The following is a 20,400-nucleotide window of genomic DNA, read 5'->3' on the forward strand; positions in this document are numbered from 1 at the left end:
CAACTCTGCCACATTCCAATACAACATCTCTTCCACACTCCAACTCACCAACTCTTCCACATTCCAACACAACATCTCTTCCACACTCCAACACAACATCACTTCCACACTCCAACACATCGTCTCTTCCACACTCCAACACAACCAACGCTTCCACACTCAAACACACCAACTCTGCCACATTCCAACACAACATCTCTTCCACACTCCAACACACCAGCTCCTCCACACTCCAACACGCCAACTCTTCCACATTCCAACACAACATCTCTTCCACAATCCAACACACCATCACTTCCACACTCCAACACATCGTCTCTTCCACGCTCCAACACAACCAACGCTTCCACACTCAAACACACCAACTCTGCCACATTCCAACACAACATCTATTCCACACTCCAACACACCAACTCTTCCACATTCCAACACAACATCTCTTCCACATCCCGTCACACCAACTCTTCCACATTCCAACACAAAGTCTCTTCCACACTCCAACACAACATCTCTTCCACTCTCCAACACATCGTCTCTTCCACGCTCCAACACAACATCTCTTCCACTCTCCAACACAACACCTCTTCCACACTCCAACACACCAACTCTCCCACATTCCAATACATCTCTTCCACACTCCAACACACCAACTCTTCCACATTCCAACACAACATCTCTTCCACTCTTCAACACAGCGTCTCTTCGACGCTCCAACACAACATCTCTTCCACATTCCAACACAACATCTCTTCCACACTCCAACACACCAACCCTTCCACCCTTCCACACAACAACCCCTTTTGTCTCCAACCCGTCAATGCTTCCACTCTACAGCGCATACACGCTCACACAGGCTCATATGCGCTCACACACATTCACACACACGCACGTTTCCACATCCCACACGCAACATCCCTCAAACAACCATTCGTCATCCCCATCCCAACCCCCAATTAACCCTACACACATGGCAACAAACAACTGCAACTTCCTTCACAGACATTCCCTTCGTGCTCCGACTGAATTCATGTTAGAACTCTATAAACAACTCAACATTTCAATAATGTCTTCCAATCTTCACGGTTACTGTCCTTTTTACGATGAAGTTTAAATAAGTGGAAAATCTCTTCCACAAGTAAAACGTAAAAATATCAATTTGCTCAGTCTCTATGACTGAATTTTTTATTGTTTTCCGATTTCTCTTTGAGACGGTTTATTGTTTATGTCTGCATCAAAATTGTATCCGCAACATCATGACAGATAGGCCGCTATTTAATCTATTTTCTGTTTCAAAGAGGATCAAGATGATATTTATTGTTTACAGGAATGCTCTCCGAAGCATACTACCATGCACTGAAATCAGTTTTGATATTGTAAATGATCTCTTCATTCTTTAGACCCCAATTAAATTAACTTGTTTTTCAGCGTTCACGAACCCCATAAAAAATAGTCAACGATAAAATGTAGACCTCAGCCACAGACACCCACACAGAAACCATTGTAATTCCATAAATGTGTTCGTGTATAGTATACATGCGATTATGAAAGACAATTCAATTCCCATTCAGACATAGTTACATGACACACTTTCTGACCATCACTATTTACATGAAACGCGTGCATGTCTGAAATGTCTTGATTATGGATAAATACATGGATCATACAGTAAGCAAAAAAATCAAGAATGACCCGCTAAAAATGAGTGAAATGCTCTAGACCATCTTAAACAATATTCCAAATGTCTCTGAAATGGTTGTCACATATGCCCATCCGAAAATCGAACCCAAATTTTAGTCGGTGAGAGCGACCAATAAGACCTTCACACAGCCATCCTGATTCCGCTGGAGGGACAAGACAACTAATTTCTCTCCGTACAGGATTCCCTGTTCTTTGGCTCGCTAAGGAATTTTATGTTTCATGTTATGTGTCAATGTTAAAAAGGCCATCAAAGGTTCATCAACCGAAATCAAGAACTAATATTCAACAATAATATTTTAATGGACACCTCTATTGGATACCATGCCCTGAATAGCAAACATTCACAAACTTGTACGTTCAAGCACAAACAGGTTTATGATCAAAGTTTGACTTGCAATGCCAGAGAGCCATGAAACATTGTAGGACGTGTTCCCATGACGACAGAACCGCCCCTTTGCAACCATGCCAACCAATGCATAGAAAATAACTCTTTCTAATTTAGTAACGAAGAAATCAGAGTATAGCTATTTCGGACACTTTACCTCCCTATTGAAACAATACTGTTTCAAACAATTCTGAGGTTTTACTGATTTCGAACCGTAGTAAACAATGGTTACATGTGTTTGCGACGCGTGGCACCGTTGGAACAGAAACTTTTCACGAATACTTGGTAACATAACTGCTTGAAATGACTCTTACTTTATGGGTGATCAGCTTCTCTGTCTTAATAATGGCGACGTTTCGGTATAGGCTGCTGTACCGTTGTCAGAGCATATCGGTATTGGAGACCATTCCGAAACGTCGCCATTATCAAAATAAGTTGATCATTCATAAAGTTTTGTCATCCCTACGCCAGCAACTTCTGGAATGTCACTCAAAGAAATCATAGCTGCTTCAAGTTGATTCATAAACACATTTTTTCATAAAAAGCTAATGAACTGTTAGAAAATACAGAATCTGTTATTCTTGTTTTGTGTCTCATATTTATAGCAGAGGTTGCCATGACGGTAACAGACAACACATCATGGCACGTAGCCCTGTGAACCAGATGAGATGAAAACCGACGTAGGTTGAACTTCACACACTGAAAAATTTATTGCAGCTGTTGTTGAACTGCGTACGTTTCGTGTGAATTTTTAACTGTATATCTGTCGCTATCCTTCATCCTTAGATCTTCTCTTTTATTGTGGAACAGCAAAGCGAAAGACGTTTTATGCTTACATGCACGACCCGTTTGGTCTGAGACGATCCGATCTTTCAGTTGTTGAATCTGGTCCTCAATAAAGTCGACAGTCATCACATGTAATGTATGATCGAGTCTTGACAGAAATATGTGCAAGTTTGTTTGCCTGGAGCCCGAGGCTAGTGAGCTCCTTTGATGAATCGCTTAATTGCACAGTAAACTTCAATCGAGTGTGCTTGTTGCGATTTTGTAGGTTACAAATACGCCAATGTGTGCATAAATCATCACAACCGTCATATCCGTAAACACGTGTTGATTCTCACCACGTCATTGAAACTTGCAAGTATTGCACTTTGAGAGTCAGGACTTTGAACCATCACTGTTGGAGCAATGAATTATTATCGTGCTTGATCGCCATTTGGTGAATAGACTTGCACCACGCTCAGCGCAATATTCAAATCTTAGCATGGCCCCAGGAATCAATAATGGGTCACATATTGTACCCATGTAGGAAATTGAACTGGGCTGTTCGGCCTGACGAGTGAACGTTTAACCACAAAGGTAACGCTCCCATCCTTTGACTAAAAAAACTACAAAAAATCAAAATGTTCTTCTTGACTGTATGTTAAATCCATTACATGCTTTATGTCGCTGTATAACTACATAAATACTTGAACGGAAATCTCCTGTAACCGTTCAACAGCTCGTGACTCCCTAGACTACTCAGTGCGACGGTGCATGTTACTTTAGGAACAGACTTTGGCAATGAAATGATGGAGTTTAACATTCTTCCTTCACAAATGAGTAGGGCTGTCGATTTCATGTGAGTGTTCAAAACTGTAACTCTTAGATTTTGTGTCAGTAACGGACTATACACATTGCTGTACAGTATTTTGATCTGGCTAATGTTAATGCGCTACCCTGGCCCACGCCATACCCTGATTTGCCACCCAGTAATAACGTCTAGGACGAACGGGAGAGAAGTTTACGTCATCCGAATCCTCCGACAACGATATCATCCAAGTTTATTAAAACCGGACGCGCAGATTTCCTTATATACCTCTGATTTTCGAACACATTATGTTTATCTGCATTCTACCACAACTATGTTATTATGCCTTTTTTAAAACAAAAGAAATAGTTTGGATTAAATACCTTTGAATGACTTTGATTAACCAAACGAAATCCAGTATTTACTGAAGTCATGACAGAATAAAAGTTAAAATTGTCTCTGTTTGCTGTGTGTGGGTGTATGTCACAATAAGTGGGTATATCAATATACGCTTCATGACATGAGTCACAGCTTAGACAGGAGAAGTTGTATGTCACGCAATAATTAATCTCCATTATCTTCCACCATCAAGCACGAGGTGCCTCTTTCATTGTGTTATCATGTCTTTACGTTCATACTTTACTTTACTATCAGGATACTTTTGACATCAGATGTAGACATATTTACACCCCACTTATTAAGACACAACAAAACTATTAACGCGTCCATTAAGTGCTATGTTCCACTGACGAACGGCCATCTAGTTTTATCTCGCAACATGTTTTGCCCACTTCAGAGATAATATTCGGTACGTCTACTAGACGGTAACGATTTACACTGCCGGGCTTGCACCAATGAACGTGGAATTCTGATTCACGAAACCTGATAAATTCTAACACGGTTCGGCAATAATAATTGTCTTGACTGATTTACAACGCTTGTCATGAGTTACATTACATTGGCTAAACGTGTATATGTCACCCTACACTTGTCTCCACTTGACTCCCCATATGGGTACAATGTATGAAGCCCATTTCTGGTGTCCCTTGCCCTCATATTGCTGGAATATTGCTAAAAGCGGCTGAAAACCCATACTCACTCACTAAAACCATACACTAGAGCCCCGGTGCACAAACTGGTCGTAGCACTACAGTATTCGTAAGTTATGTCAGAACGTTACGAATGCAATGTAGATCGGAACTCGGTGTTTATCAATCTCACCTGTAAGTCTGATGCATACTTTGCCTATTTTCAAAATATATTTTTATCAGTTCAAACCGCTGAGATTGCCATTTACCCTCTTAGGACAAACATTGAATTTTGTTTCAACGAAAGATCCCATTCGCTTGCTGAACTATACGCACTTTTCAAGGCAAATGAGGTCAGTATTCTTGGGATCGTTTGTGACAAACACGTTCTTCAACTTTAAAAACCCTTCTAATTACAGTGATGTAAGGTAACCGAACCTGTTTCAGAAACTCCCGGCCAATACTGAAATAAGAGGGAGTATGCCTCTTGACGCCTGATCCCATATATTATACAGTTACATACAGTGTATTACCGAAAGACACGCCGTAACGTCATGTGACATTAAGGCCTAGCTTTTCTATCTCATATAACCCAATAAGTTTAATATGTTCATATCCTGATGTATTCATTCACATAATCTTATCTCATTCATTTTCAGTACCTTACTGCTCTTTTATTCTCTCTTCTCATTTCAAAAGACCCCTGAGTGCAACTTCATTGATGCCAGCCTGACGTCACGTAACTTACAAACCTATTCCTAATCTGTTTACATATCGATGCTTATATTGCAAATATACAAGGGCATTTTCTTGATACAATTAGAAAAGTCGTATACTGATCTGCCACTCATGATTCTATTTCCTGTACAGCACTCCATGCTTTAGGACTCTCTCATCCGCCACCCACGGTGATCGGAAGTCTACAGACGGACTGTAGGAAGTCTGCACACATTTTCTAATCTGCTGTCATACTTTAGCTCAGTTACAGCCATCCTATTCCAGCTTCCAGCCATCGTGTTCATATATACAGTTGATGAGTGAAGTTGGTTTAACTGATCTTGCAAAAGTGCTGACCTCCCCAAACCAAAATGTGTGACGCGACCCCACTACCCCGTTTTAAAATCATCATCTAAAGTGCGGAGAGAGGCACGTTATACACATTTGGGATCGTTCGTAATTGATGACTAGGGATGGTGATGATTTTAAACGTCAGCAATTTGTTCTTACCAGACAGGGGAGTAGGCAGTTTTGTACATATTGATACCTGAATAAGCGGGTTACCTGAAATACTTTGACATATAAAAAATACAATACATATACAAACAAGAACTTCCAGTTGGAGTTCAACGTAGGTAGCAAATGTACTGTAAGTTCCCATATTGTCAAGTATGGTGATATACCTTCAGTTGTTGGCGATCTACAGCATTGTTATGTTATGTATCGTCCAAATAGTGATATTAGTTCTACCTTTCACGTGTCAGGTTTAATTCGAACCGTAATAGTCTACTTGTGTTACTGTCCTTTGACGACAGGGTTTATACATATTTTTTACAACCGAAAATTTGTTGTCACCATATGGCTGAAACATTGCCGATGTGATGTTAAATGTTCACTCACTCACTCACTCACTCACTCACTCACTCACTCACTCACTCATTCACTCACCCACTCACTCACCCACTCACTCACTAACAGGAACCCCATTAATGGAGACAAATGAGTAACGGAATATGTATGTTATATGCTTTACATTTTGGCTCTCGAAACTGTTACAACCCTAAATAGTTCTGCTATAAACATTACCTCCAAATTTGCATCAGACAGAAGGTGTGTATTTATGAGGACGTTTCAGACTTGATTACCCGTGTTATCAAACGGGGACGGTAATTTTGGCACAAATGTGGCAATCTTTACAACTCACGTAATACAAAATCACCAAAATAATTGCAGACGTTCTAATGAGTGTGTTTTCACGATACACAACAGATGAATGTGGATCTGTATTTATTGCCCACGCACATTTTCCACCAGGGGACTTCTGAACAAAGACACTGTGTGGTACAGTGAACTGTTGCATGTATGTCCACTTTCAAATTCATTATTACGTAAAATTACCAAACTTTTAAATCTCTGATTTTTTTAAAATGATTGTTAATCCTCATGGCTCAAACAATTGCATTCACCAAATCATACACGTTATTATGAACATCCAGAAGTTGATCTCAAATCCATAATCATAAGCATATCTCCATAATCATAAGCATAAATGAAAAATTCATCTTACAATATCTGTAAACATTACATCGAATGTACAACACGTAGTACATGAGGATAGTGTATAAACATTTCCAAATCGTGGAACCGTCAAATGTGGTTGCAGTTTGTTACTTAAATCTGTATACTCCCCAGGGACTTGATATGGATAATAGGATGTGACGCTCAGACGGACATTCAATGATCGAGGGAAACAAATATCAGCGCCTTGAGCAAGCATTAGTTGTATGGATATGTGCGCTATATACATATAACACGTCACAATTTAATTCTGGACTCACAAAAGTCCAGAAACTCTCAGCACTGTGGCCACTCTCTCACAAGGGATTTCGCAAAATTAAACAGTCAGCTGTTATGTATATGTGCTAAGGATGAAAAAATGAAAAAAAAATTGTTCGAAAACTCAAAATTTAAACTCGCTCGCCATGGGCAAACAGTGGCCAACGGGTAGGCCCATGGGCAGGCCCATGGGCGAAAGTGTTTAATTTCATCCAGAATAAATGTTTTGGAGGTTGTAAATGAATGAAAAAATGTTAATAAGTATCATGACACAAATTTCAGCTTGTTGTGACTTGACTCTGCTAACTGACAGCGATTTTAAAAAATCTCGCCCATGGGTGAAAAACATATTGGCCCATGGACGAGAATAATTAATTTCATTGAAACTACATGTTTTTTTCCAGGCTTTGCAGCTTTTCAATGAATGAACTTGTAGTTATTATTGTCTTGACACGAAATTAAGCTTAGTTTGACTTAATTCGGCTAATTAAGAGTGATTTTTCAAAAGGCTTCGCCCATGGGCGAAAACCATTTGGCCCATGGGTGAGAATATTTACTTTTACTCAAAATACACCTTTTCCCATGTTTTGGAGGTTGGGAATGGATGAAAGTATGTTCATAACTATCATGTCACAAAATTCAAATCATTTTGAATTAATTCCGTTAATTTAGAGCTATTTAACAAAATCTCACCCATGGGCGAAAAACATTTTGGCCCATGGGCGAGAATATTTCCTTTTACCCCAAACACATCTTTTCCAATATTTGGAGGATGTAAATGAATGAAAGTACATTTATGAGTATCAGGACAGAAATTTCAACTCATTTTGACTTAATTCCTATAAATGAGAGCAATTTTGAAAACTCTCGCCCATGGGAGAAAGACATTTTGGCCCATGGGCGAGAATATTTGCCTTCACTCAAAATACATCTTTTCCTGTGGCTTGGAGGTGTAAATGAATTAGAATATATTTATGAGTATCATGGCACAAAATCCAACTCATTATGACTTAATTCTGCTAATTGAGACCGATTTTCAAAAACATCTCGCCCATGGGCGAAAAACATTGGGCCCATGAGCGAGAATATTTCCTTTTCACTCCAAATACATCTTTTCTAATGTTTTGGAGGATGTAAATGAATGAAAGTGCCATTATGAGTATCATGACACAAAATTCAACTCATTATGACTTAATTTTGCGAGTTCAGGAAATTTTTTTTAAAATATGCCAGAATAATCACTTTTACTCAAAATACATCTTTTCCTGTGTTTTGGATTTTGTAAATGAATGAGGATATATTTGTAAGTATCATGGCACAAAATCCAACTCATTTTGACTTAATTCTGCTAATTTGTAACAAGTACAAGAATCTGGACTTCCACTTAAATTTTCATAGTTTTTTTTTTTTTTATTGTCTTGGAGGTTGTAAATATATGAATGAAAGTGTGTTTATAGGTATCATGACCAAAAAAATGAAATCATTCCGGTCTTAATTCGACTAATCTCGCTCGTGGACGAAAATATTTTCGTTTGCTCGTTTTCTTTATTTTGCAAACATGTGGTTTAAAAATAGATGAAATTCTAATGACAATTCAGTTTAATTTCGTGAGTTTAGTTTTATGTCGCACTCAGCAATATCCCAGCAATATGGCGGCGGTTTGTAGATAATCGAGTTTGGATCAGACAATCCAGTGATCAACAGCATGAGCATCGACCTGCACAATTGGGAACTGATGACATGTGTCAGCAAAAGTCAGCGAGCCTGACCACCCCATCCCGTTAGTTACCTCTTACGACAAGCATAGTCGCATTTTATGGCAAGCATGGGTTGTTGAAGCCCTCTTCAACTCCAGATCTTCACGGGTCCCGAACACAGAGCTTTACTTCCAGCAACATATACAGTACACTTAGAATACTAAGCCTTGAGATTCTTTTGAATTTAGGTATTCTATAAATATAACAAAACTCAACCTATATCTATGAAGTTGAAGTTATTTGTGAAAGCCCTAATCAAGAGTGACCAAACTCCAGTGACTATGCTGGGACACACTAATAAACGGTGTTGTGAGATCTTTAAACTGTATTGAAATATGTCTTGCCAATTCCACTGACATTCGCCAAATCTACCTACCTAGTAGTTTTAAGTGTACCTACCCAGTTTAGCATGTTTCGTTTTAATAGTGTGGTCTCCATTTTAGTAATTCCCGTTTGCCCGTCCCGGCTTTTCTTCGTCCGAGGTTTTATGGGGTATTCTCCTATTTGTCAGACCAGAAATTATCTACAACAGGGGTAGGTCACGCGCTTGTTTTCTTTACCATTTGTACTAATAAGTATGCGCCTCCTCATGCTCCAATGCACACAGTGACCTGATTCGTCTCCATCGCAACTTAGGCTGCGTTTAACAGTACTTCAGCCAGTTTACTGTATCAGTCGAAATCTTACAATGAATGAATGAATGAATGAAGAGCAAGAGGTATATGTGAATGAATGAAAGAAATGATAAAAGAAAGAAGTACATATGCGAATGAATGAGAAAGGAATAATAAAAGAAAGACGTACATATGTGAATGAATGAAAGAATAAAAACATGCTAAAGAACGCAAAACTATCACATGTGCTAACATCAGCTTGTTATTGTCTCCCTGGTCAGACGTAACAATTGTCAGACAGGTTAAAACAACAAACTATTTGGTTGACTGCAGAGCTGCCTGTTGACGTAGTATACCCACATCACCTACTTTTCCTGCGTAACCTTCATCTACATCACCATCCTTAATATACTGAGCAGAGAGCACAGAAGGCCCTATAGCTGTAACCACTGAACCGTGGCGTCTCTCTGCTCCCAAGTTCCCAAGTGGGGGTGTCATTTTCTACCTATTCCATTAATCTTTAAAACATCTAACAAGCTCAACGCATGCATTTTTTTACTCAAATGTGATGTTATACATATCATAAGAGTATTTTTATGTATTATTCAGTTGAAAATTATTATTTTATGATATATATATGTACAATATTTTGCTTCTATTCTGTAACTACCCACATTATGACATTGAGACCATTCTGATTTATCGAGTAAATCTTTTGGCATCTTTGAATCTTGGCATATTTTACCGGTTTGCCACTTTTGCACTCTGCTCTTTTAAAGGGGGCGTGCATATTTTGGTTGTTTTTAGTATTCCATCTATTCATTTGGATTTATTAATTTATTTGTTTTTGTTTTGTTTTGTTTTGTTTTTTACTGCTAGTGGGTCTGTTAGTTTTCTTTGATAACTGTAAATTTATTCTGACGTTTGACGAGCGGAACATGAAGTGCTGTTATCATGTATGTTATGTAATTATATTATTGATATGGAGCGGCAGTGATATGTATGTTTATGCTTGCCAATCCAGTCCCGATTATTGAGGAGATTAGTTTAAACTATAGATTAACGTATCCATACTATTAATGTGTAATCATTATATCGGGCTATGAGGAATACGTAATGTAATCAAGATTGACTTTGCTTTTACTTTTCTATTTTTTAAACAAATTTTCACTATTTTTGCTACACTCGAAAAGATTTACTTTGCCTTTCGTGATTGTGGTCTCTAAGTATTTTTTAAATTATGTTGTTGAGACAACTAGAACCGTTGATCTGCAGTCTTTCAAAATTCATTTTCACGAGATATATTCTCCCTTTTCACCAGTTCTCAAAATGAACATATAACCGTTTACACAAAGGTATCTTCCCGTAAAATAAGTAGGACGAAAAGTGAAGTATAGCAGCGCATTCGCCATAACTGAAATTGTTAAAATGATCCTGAAAACTGTCATTTTCAACATTCACCTTGCAGGCAATTTTAGCAAGAAACTAAATAACTCATTACTAAGGGAAGGAGTGAACTGAAAGCCCATTTTATTAACTAAAGTCACTGATTGAACTCGCTAACATCGATTCACTTACATTCTGGTACACGTGTCTTATTTCGTTTCCTGAGGACACACATTTTACTTTTTTTATAGAAAATCCGTGCCTAATCCCATAAAACAACACCGTTATCACTACACCAAACGATTTTGACCTCGACCTAAAACAAAGGTTTAACTTACAGGACTTTTCTTGATAACGAGTTTAACAGCTACGCCGAAATGCTGCTTACCTTATAGGAAGTTGTATATCCAAAGAACTTTCGTGGTTTTTTTCCAAATGATCATGACCTGAACAGACATTACTTTGTCAAAGACTTCATGAGTGATTTTCAAGTTCTAATCCACACACAGATTTCCACTTTTTCATCATTTTGACTTTTATCTCAGTTTGTTGAGTATCTCAGCATAACTGGCAAAGACAATGGAAACTGAGCGGAACGATGACGCTTTCTGTTTCTTCCGCGTTCACTTACGTAATTTCCGCAAAGCGCCTACGACAATTTGCGCCGAAAAAGTCATGTCTCGTCCGCTGGTTTGTTTACTGGAGTAAAACAGCTGCCGCTTTCATGTGTATTTTACTTGTCATATACAAAATTCATCCATGGATCACATTTGGTCATTAGGGGACACCAGCTTTGAAATGAACAGGTGTTCGTGAGTGTATATGGATGAAAAAGACAGATTGAGCAAGACGCGCAGCCAAATATCTCACATTCAAAGGAAATCTCGAATTGATTGTTTTATAAGGCGTCGAGCTGACCAGTTGGTTTTGGTGTTGTGTATAAACCTCCTTTGCAAGAACTTTGTCAAGCATACCTGCTTTGTCCTTTTGCAAGACCTGCACATATTAGTCTTTGAAAGACATTGACATTTATGTGCGTGTGCTCTGGAAAACCTTGTCCGGCACGATATTCCTTCCAATTTAGTTATTGTGTGCATGCTGCATTTCAATTTTGGAAATGTGCTTAAAACATATTTTGATTCTCAAAGAATGTGGTTCGTTTAGCAAGTAAAATATTGCTTTGATTAACACTTCACCAGTACTATACAATATTACAGAATACACAAAACCGGATACACAAAAACGACAAATTATAGCATTGTGATTAGGGGTATATGGGGTTATAGGAGTCCCTTTTCATCCACCGAGACAAGCCCTACACGCCCTGGTGGGGTGTGGATTCGGGGGAGGGGGTAACGGAGGAGATGACCAAGACACACGTACTCCATACGCTATCATGGTCTTCCTTACTGCTTGAAGATCGACCTTTTATTACTGTGGTCTATGATGACTTCGGTGAACGGAAAAGAACTTATTCACTGTGAAAACCAGAAAATAGTTGAATCCGTCCACGATTTTATCATAAAACACAAAGCTTGATTTTTAATTTTTTAACAGAAACTAATTAACTTGTCAAAAACCTTCTCACAAATGTTCAGTGTTTCTACAAAGAGCTAGTCAGACACAACAAACCATAACTCTATTTTTCATGTTTACGTGTATGATACTTGTATTTGATGTAATGATATGTATGCATATGTTATTATATGATAGTTCATATGGATGACAACACATGCTTCATTTATATTTTGTATTATATGCTGTATGGGTGAGGTACTGTAAAGCTTGTTCACCAGTCATAATCAGAGTTACAAAACACACAAATATACAACAACATGGAGATGTGTGGAGAAAATAGAGACATATGGAGAACAGCAATGTCATAACTGAACAGAAATCATTCCCTCTATTGGTGAAGGCCGTGTGGGATTAGTTAAACAAAGAAATCTAGTCGACCATGTCTCCTAATCCTCTTACTCCTTAAACAAACGACTTGCCTGGGCTGTCTAAAATTGAATTGAAATTTTTGTAAATTCGATGTTTCGGGTATTACGTAAGGAGGTAATCAGGTGTCAACACTATGGCGTTCGACGTTCCGGACATGAAGGAAAACCAAATACGTTATAAAGTACAGTAATGTGGTCACTATGAGCGAGGCAGACAGTCTGATGAGCACAGCTCATTACGGAAATCTCTTGTCTTTGGAGCTGCTCGTTGAGACGCTGAAGCCTTCTGTCAAGTTCTTCTTTATTCTTTATTGTGGCCACTGTGTCACAATATGCTGTTTACATTGCTCACAGACCCTCGATTCACGATGACGCCAACTTTCTCGACTACTGTTCGCGCGACGACTATCATTCAGGAATTGGTTCCACAGCTCATTCTTTCACCGATGTCTTTGTGCATGTGTTTTAGCTCGTTAATTAGCGTAGAGACGAGTCTTCAGAAGATTCTACCCGATAGACTCTCATCTTGAGTGAAAAGTGAGTTTTTATGGATCTACCCGCCTCCCAAGATTTTGTAAACACAGTAATGGCGTCGCCGGTAGCCACCTCAGTCGCTCAGACAAGACTCCGCACTGCTTGTCTCTCAGTCCTAGATGATAAAAAACGTCCCCTGGATGAAGACACGATTCTCATCTCCACCAAGAAACAGAAGGGTGCAACTGATTCTGATGAGAATATTATACATGTGAAGGGTGATAGGTGTGAGCAGGGTGAGTGCACGAAAACTGTGTCAGATGTATTAGATGCCATAAAGGACATGAAAATATACTTCAATGAAAGGTTTGCCTCCATGGAAAAGCGAGTTGAGAACAGGTTTTTCGATATGGAAAATAAAATGTTTGACAAATTTCAGTCGGTCTTAAAGGAAGAAATAAATTCAGTTAAAGTAGATATAGACTCACGATTCACTGATGTAAACAGTGAAGTAAACCGCTTGAAAGAAAATCATAATGAGCTTGAGCAGAAGGTTGAACGAGAAGTCAGGAATTGTAAGTCCTATGCTGAAGTAGCAGGCTCGCAGTCGATGTGCTATCGTAACATTGTCCTTAGGAATGTGCCTGAATCCAGAAATGAGAATGTGATCAACAAAGTGAACGGTGTGATCAAAGATGGTCTCCGGTTAGGGGAAATTAACATTGAGACAGCTGAAAGGAGGGAATCTCAGGGGTCAAAATATCCAGGGGTTATCGTTGCAACAGGCAGGACAGCTGATGACAAAAGGTGTATACTCAGTCATAAGAAGAGACTACGTGACAGTGCCATGTATCACTCTGTTTATATTATGAGCGACAAGCCACTGCAACAGAGGATCATGGAGTCTAACATGAAGGTGATTGCCGAGACGGTTGGAAGAGGCTGCCTTAGGATGAATGGCAGTCGAGTGGAGAGGGTGGACTTTCAACGCAACGACAGGCGCGGGGATCGTCACAGTCAACGTGACAACGGTCCACTTCGCAGTCAGGACGATCGTGGCTCGCGAATACGAGGAGATCAGCATGCACGTGGCAATGTTGATACACAGATATCACGTGATCACCACCGGGCCAATCAGGACACTGGACATCACTCGGATGAAGGTCATAGGTGGGAGCATGCACGCGGGAGAGCTAGGAGAGCCAATCAACGCCACTCTGACTAGGCCCGTTGCGGGTTCTGGAATGTGACGGGCTGGAGTGTGGACACTACTTCTGAAAACCATACGCTTCGTGAAACATTTGTACAACATCTTGATGTGGACATTCTAGGTTTAGCAGAAACGCACTTAATAAATGATAATAAAATAAAAGTTGATGGCTATACGTATTTTGGACAGAACAGAACACACATGCATCGTAAAGCCCGACGTGGGTCGGGTGGTGTTGGTTTCCTTATTAAGGACTCTTTCGTAGATAAATATACAGTGAGTATTTTAGACAGTTCAGTGGAAGGTATTTTGTGGATACAGCTTACGCATAAGACGTTTTCTAACTGTATATCTACGTACTGCGTGTGTTATCTTCCTCCTGAAAACTCAACGAGAAATGTGGACTCCTCGACATTTTTTGACTCACTATTAACCCAAGTTTTTAAATATCAAACTCAAAATATTAAATATATATGTGGTGATTTTAATAGCAGGTGTGGTGAAATGTGTGATTTTATAGAAGGGGTGGACATTCTACCCAATAGGCATGTTATAGACACTGTGGTGAATGGTAATGGTCGTTTGTTTATAGACTTTCTCATTAATGCCAATTTTTGTATTGTTAATGGGCGCAACGATTCTGCTACCTCTGATTTTACATATATCTCCTCTAGTGGTTCGTCTGTGGTCGATTACTGTTTAACTTGTTATGAACAGTTAGATAACATTTCCGATTTTCAAGTAATCAGACCCACGGAGCTGATTGATTGGGCTAAACTGGCCAGTGTTGTGGACACTCAATGTGTGTTGAAATTAGACCACTCAGTATTAGTATGGAAGTCATCGTTACAGGCCTGTTGTGATTATCCCGATACTATCGATCACCTGACGACTGGGGTTGGAACTGTGAAATGTGACACAACGTGTGTGCCTGATAATTTCCTAGCTGGAGCCGAGGTGCGACATGCTGTCAAAGTTATCGTGGACAAGCTCGAAATGTCAGCCTCTAACCAATGCGACGTGGATGAAGCGTGTACTTCTTTTACAAACTCTGTAATGCAGGAAATGTTTGACAAACTACCTACAAAACGTGTCTGTTTCGACTCTAGGAATGGTAACAAGAAAAGAAGAACTAAAAAGCCTTGGTGGAATGAGGAACTTTCTCAAAAGTGGAATGAGATGTGTGCTGCGGAAAGAGAATGGTGTAATAATCATGGGTCCAGTAGAAGAAATCTTAAGTGTATTTATGTGATGAAACGTAAAGTGTTTGACGCTGGTGTGAAGAAAGCCAAACGGGCATATACTCGGGAATCTTTGGCGGAGCTAGAGACAATGTGTGATGCTAACAGTAAAGATTTCTGGAAGAAGATCGGGAGGGTGGGAGTTGGTTTTAATAGGAATAAAACCATTCCAATGGAAGTTAGACTTGACGATGGTTCTGTTTCGAAGGATAGATCGGTTGTCATGGAAACGTGGAGGAAATCCTACTCAACTCTGTTAAACGTCAATGCAAGTGCCACGTCCACAGAGACACAGCCCGAGAGTGATGACTCCCAAGCTAACGCAATACTTAACATGGATATCACTCTGGAGGAAGTCTACTCTGCTCTCTTACATGCAAAGACTGGGAAGGCTGTTGGTTATGATGGAATACCGGTTGAAGTACTGCGGAACGAGCAAAGTCTACTGTTTTTATATAACCTATTTTATACGTGTTTTAAAACAGCACAGATTCCGAGTGACTGGGGTAAAGGAATTATTAATCCGATACCAAAATCAAGTTCTAATGACCCCCGTGACCCACTATCTTATCGAGGAATAACTATCACTAGCTCCCTTTACAAGCTTTATTGTAATATCTTAAATAATAGACTAAGTTCGTTTGTTGAATCCAGTGACCTGTTGATGGATGAGCAGAACGGGTTCAGGAGGAAGAGGTCTACCACTGAGCACATATATACTCTTACCTCACTGATAGAAACAAGGAAATCACTTGGGAAACAAACTTTTGTTGCTTTTATTGATTTCAGCAAAGCTTATGACAGCATTGACAGAGGTCTACTGTGGAATAGGTTGAAAGACTACAATATCAGCGGTAAAATGTATAATGCTTTAGTTTCACTGTACGAGAATGTGCAATCGTGTGTGCGGATAAATGGTTGTAGCACTGACTGGTTCAATGTCACCTGTGGACTGAGACAGGGCTGTCTTCTTTCTCCCCTACTATTCAACCTCTTTGTGAACAATCTTATCAGTGTTATGAAGGAACTTGGAATCGGCGTTTCCATTGATGGACAGCAACTTTCTGTTTTAGCCTACGCCGATGACATTGCTCTTTTAGCGGAGACTGAAAGTGATCTCAATATACTTCTGGATGTACTTGATAAATGGTGTGTGAGGAATAGACTGTCAGTCAATCCAGCTAAATCAAAAGTTGTGCATTTTAGAAGTCAATCTATGAAAAGAAGTGATGCTGTCTTTAGATGTGGTGCCACTGATCTGGAAATTGTGGAATGTTACACTTACCTGGGATTGCTGTTAACGGAGTTTTTAGACTACAATAGGATGGGAAGGGCAGTTACAAGTTCAGCTAGCAGAGCACTCGGACTGTTAATCTCTAAATCTAAAATCTTAGGGGGTATGCTGTATGACACATACACCAAACTATATGATGCTATGGTCTGGTCAACTATTGACTACGGTTCGGCAATCTGGGGTCCGTATACAATCCCAGGAGTGAATGCTGTTCACAACAGAGCCATGCGGTTTTTCCTTGGAGTGCCTAAGTTCACACCTAACAGTGCGGTAATTGGGGAAATGGGCTGGACCCCTCCGTGTGTTCGCCAATGGTCAAGTGTTACCCGTTTTTATAAACACCTGTGCAATACTTCCCCGGATAGGCTGACACATAGAGTTTTCGAGTGGGCCAATAACAACGCGGGGAAGAAGAAAACGAACTGGAACCTGCGAGTTCACCAACATTTTAAGAAGTTTGACCTGGAACATTTTATTCCGCCCGACAAAAGCTTCCACACAAATTTTATCGTCTCTGAAGTTTCAAAGTGCAACATGAATGTTTTTATAGAGCAATGGAAAGCTGATTTACAACGGCCTACAAGTAAGAGTGGATCAGGGGGTAACAAGCTCAGACTATATCACTCCTTTAAAACAGAGTTCCGAACAGAGTCCTATGTTAAAAGTTCGATGGCTAAGCAACAGAGGAGCGCCCTGGCCAGAATGAGATGTGGTGTAGCCCCTTTAAAGCTAGAGACAGGAAGATACGAAAACCGTCCTCTTGAGATGAGAACATGCTTCCACTGCAACGACACCGTGGAAGATGAGAAGCACGTACTACTTCAATGTCCACTCTATAGTCATCTACAACAAAACCTTTTAACAAAATCTATAGAAACACGTCCTAGTTTTAGTTCCTTAAGCGATAATGAAAAACTGTCGTTCATCCTCTCCTGCCCTGATATCATGTTTGTAACTGCCAGAACCTGCTCTATTTTACTCAAAGAGAGAAGAAATTTTATTTATAATAATTAGTCGTTTATGCTTGATGTAAGGACGCATTTTATGCTTCTATTTTATGTGTGTTTTACTTGGTATATTGATATTTTAGTAAGTCTCTCATAACCCTTTTGGGTGGCTCGTATATTTTAATCCCTTTTTTTAACATTGTAAAATTTATGGTAATATATGAGGTGAGACTGGAATAAACTATCTGTCTGTCTGTCTGTCTGTCTGCTATTCTCGGGCACAAGTTCTCCAAGGCAGTCGACGCTCCGGGTGTCATTAGAACAGTGTTGAGCACTGTCACACTCCACTGCTTTTCGACAGCCCTGTTGTATATTTGATAAAACAATCGACAATCCGGGTGTGAACCAAAAGAGGATACCACCATTCTCATCGCTAGATGAAATGGGATGAAGAAAACCCGCATACTCTTCATCACATTGCTACACCGTATTTACCATAACGAATGTTTAAATATCACTTTATGTAAATAGAGCATCAAAACAAACTGAAACCATGTATTATATTAACATGGTAGTAACTATAGTCGATTCGAACCGCTGCTCTACAGTTCACTGACTGCCGTGGATGCAGGCTTTTCCCACGTGGCGGGGTAAAACTTAATGATCTATTCTCCCTCGCAAGGCCACGTGAACCAATCAGAAATGGACATTCTTAAAGTGGGTAGGAGAAATGTGCCCTGTACCACAGGGACTTGTATCGCTTAGAAACAGCGCTCGAAAGACATATATGTGTATAGACCCTACCCTAGTACTATATAAAAGGAAAGGGATGTAACGAAGAAACCACCCCCTGTTCGATCAAAGTTACATGTCACCGCGTAAAATATTTTTAAGGCAACGTCGAGGCCAACGGATCGAACGCTAGATGATTTCCCTACAAAACGAGCCATAAATGACCACAATCGGATCATTATTTCAAAAGTTATACTCCACGAATCATCGAAAACAGCTACCTCCGCAATTTCACGCCAAAATCATGGATCACCAAATACGGCGAAAACTCACCTTTTAAATTAGTTTATTAATTCCAGACACGTTGACAGCACCAGCGCTGGGCTGGATTCGATCGGCTGCGGCATTCCGTGGGTCGGAAAACTTATTGCAACACCTACATGTCATTTTCTCGACAGTAAGCAAACATTTTCACCAAAATCGCTGGCAAACCTACTCACTTGTCGGCCATACGTGACCTTGACATTCATTGAACTGAGCAGATCCGCGCAAACAGATTCGGGCCATCCGATTGGTGGGAAACAAAATATACAGTGGCAGTGGCCAGTCGGATGGCCCGAGTCTGTTTGCGCGGATCTGCTCAGTTCAATGAATGTCAAGGTCACGTATGGCCGACAAGTGAGTAGGTTTGCCAGCGATTTTGGTGAAAATGTTTGCTTACTGTCGAGAAAATGACATGTAGGTGTTGCAATAAGTTTTCCGACCCACGGAATGCCGCAGCCGATCGAATCCAGCCCAGCGCTGGTGCTGTCAACGTGTCTGGAATTAATAAACTAATTTAAAAGGTGAGTTTTCGCCGTATTTGGTGATCCATGATTTTGGCGTGAAATTGCGGAGGTAGCTGTTTTCGATGATTCGTGGAGTATAACTTTTGAAATAATGATCCGATTGTGGTCATTTATGGCTCGTTTTGTAGGGAAATCATCTAGCGTTCGATCCGTTGGCCTCGACGTTGCCTTAAAAATATTTTACGCGGTGACATGTAACTTTGATCGAACAGGGGGTGGTTTCTTCGTTACATCCCTTTCCTTTTATATAGTACTAGGGTAGGGTCTATACACATATATGTCTTTCGAGCGCTGTTTCTAAGCGATACAAGTCCCTGTGCCCTGTACGTTCTCGTCAAACGTCAGAATATATTTACAGGTACCAAAGCAGACTCACTCGCTGGGCGACTAGCAATAAAAAAAACCCAAACAAAGGAAAAACAGATAGATCAGTTAATTTAAACAAATAGATGGAATACTAAAAACCACCTAAATATTAGCATGCACGCATCATTTAAAAAGATAGAGCGCTAAAGTGGCAAGATTCAAACTCAAAACTATTCAATCGTATTTTAATCGATAAATCAAAATGGTCTCAATGTCATAATGTGGTTAGTTACAGAATCAAAGCAAAATATTTTACATGTTTATGTACGATTTATTTAGCAAAGCCAGAAGAATCCCCGACAAACACGGCCGCTTCTCCTCAATATGTGGGTTTGTGAGAGTGAGGGTACT

General features: G+C 39.8%; 1 protein-coding gene across 1 annotated transcript; it reads right to left on the reverse strand.

Annotated features, from left to right (window-relative positions):
* Positions 1-291: 291 nt before the first annotated feature.
* LOC137283947 (uncharacterized) lies at positions 292-2,506 on the reverse strand. The gene is made up of 2 exons (XM_067815619.1): positions 2,459-2,506; positions 292-828 (listed from the first exon to the last, which is right to left on the reverse strand). Exons 1-2 carry the CDS (start codon positions 2,504-2,506, stop codon positions 292-294), a joined length of 585 nt encoding a protein of 194 aa, XP_067671720.1.
* Positions 2,507-20,400: the final 17,894 nt, after the last annotated feature.

The sequence above is a fragment of the Haliotis asinina genome, chromosome 5 (genome assembly GCF_037392515.1).
Source record: "Haliotis asinina isolate JCU_RB_2024 chromosome 5, JCU_Hal_asi_v2, whole genome shotgun sequence".
NCBI lineage: Eukaryota > Metazoa > Mollusca > Gastropoda > Lepetellida > Haliotidae > Haliotis > Haliotis asinina.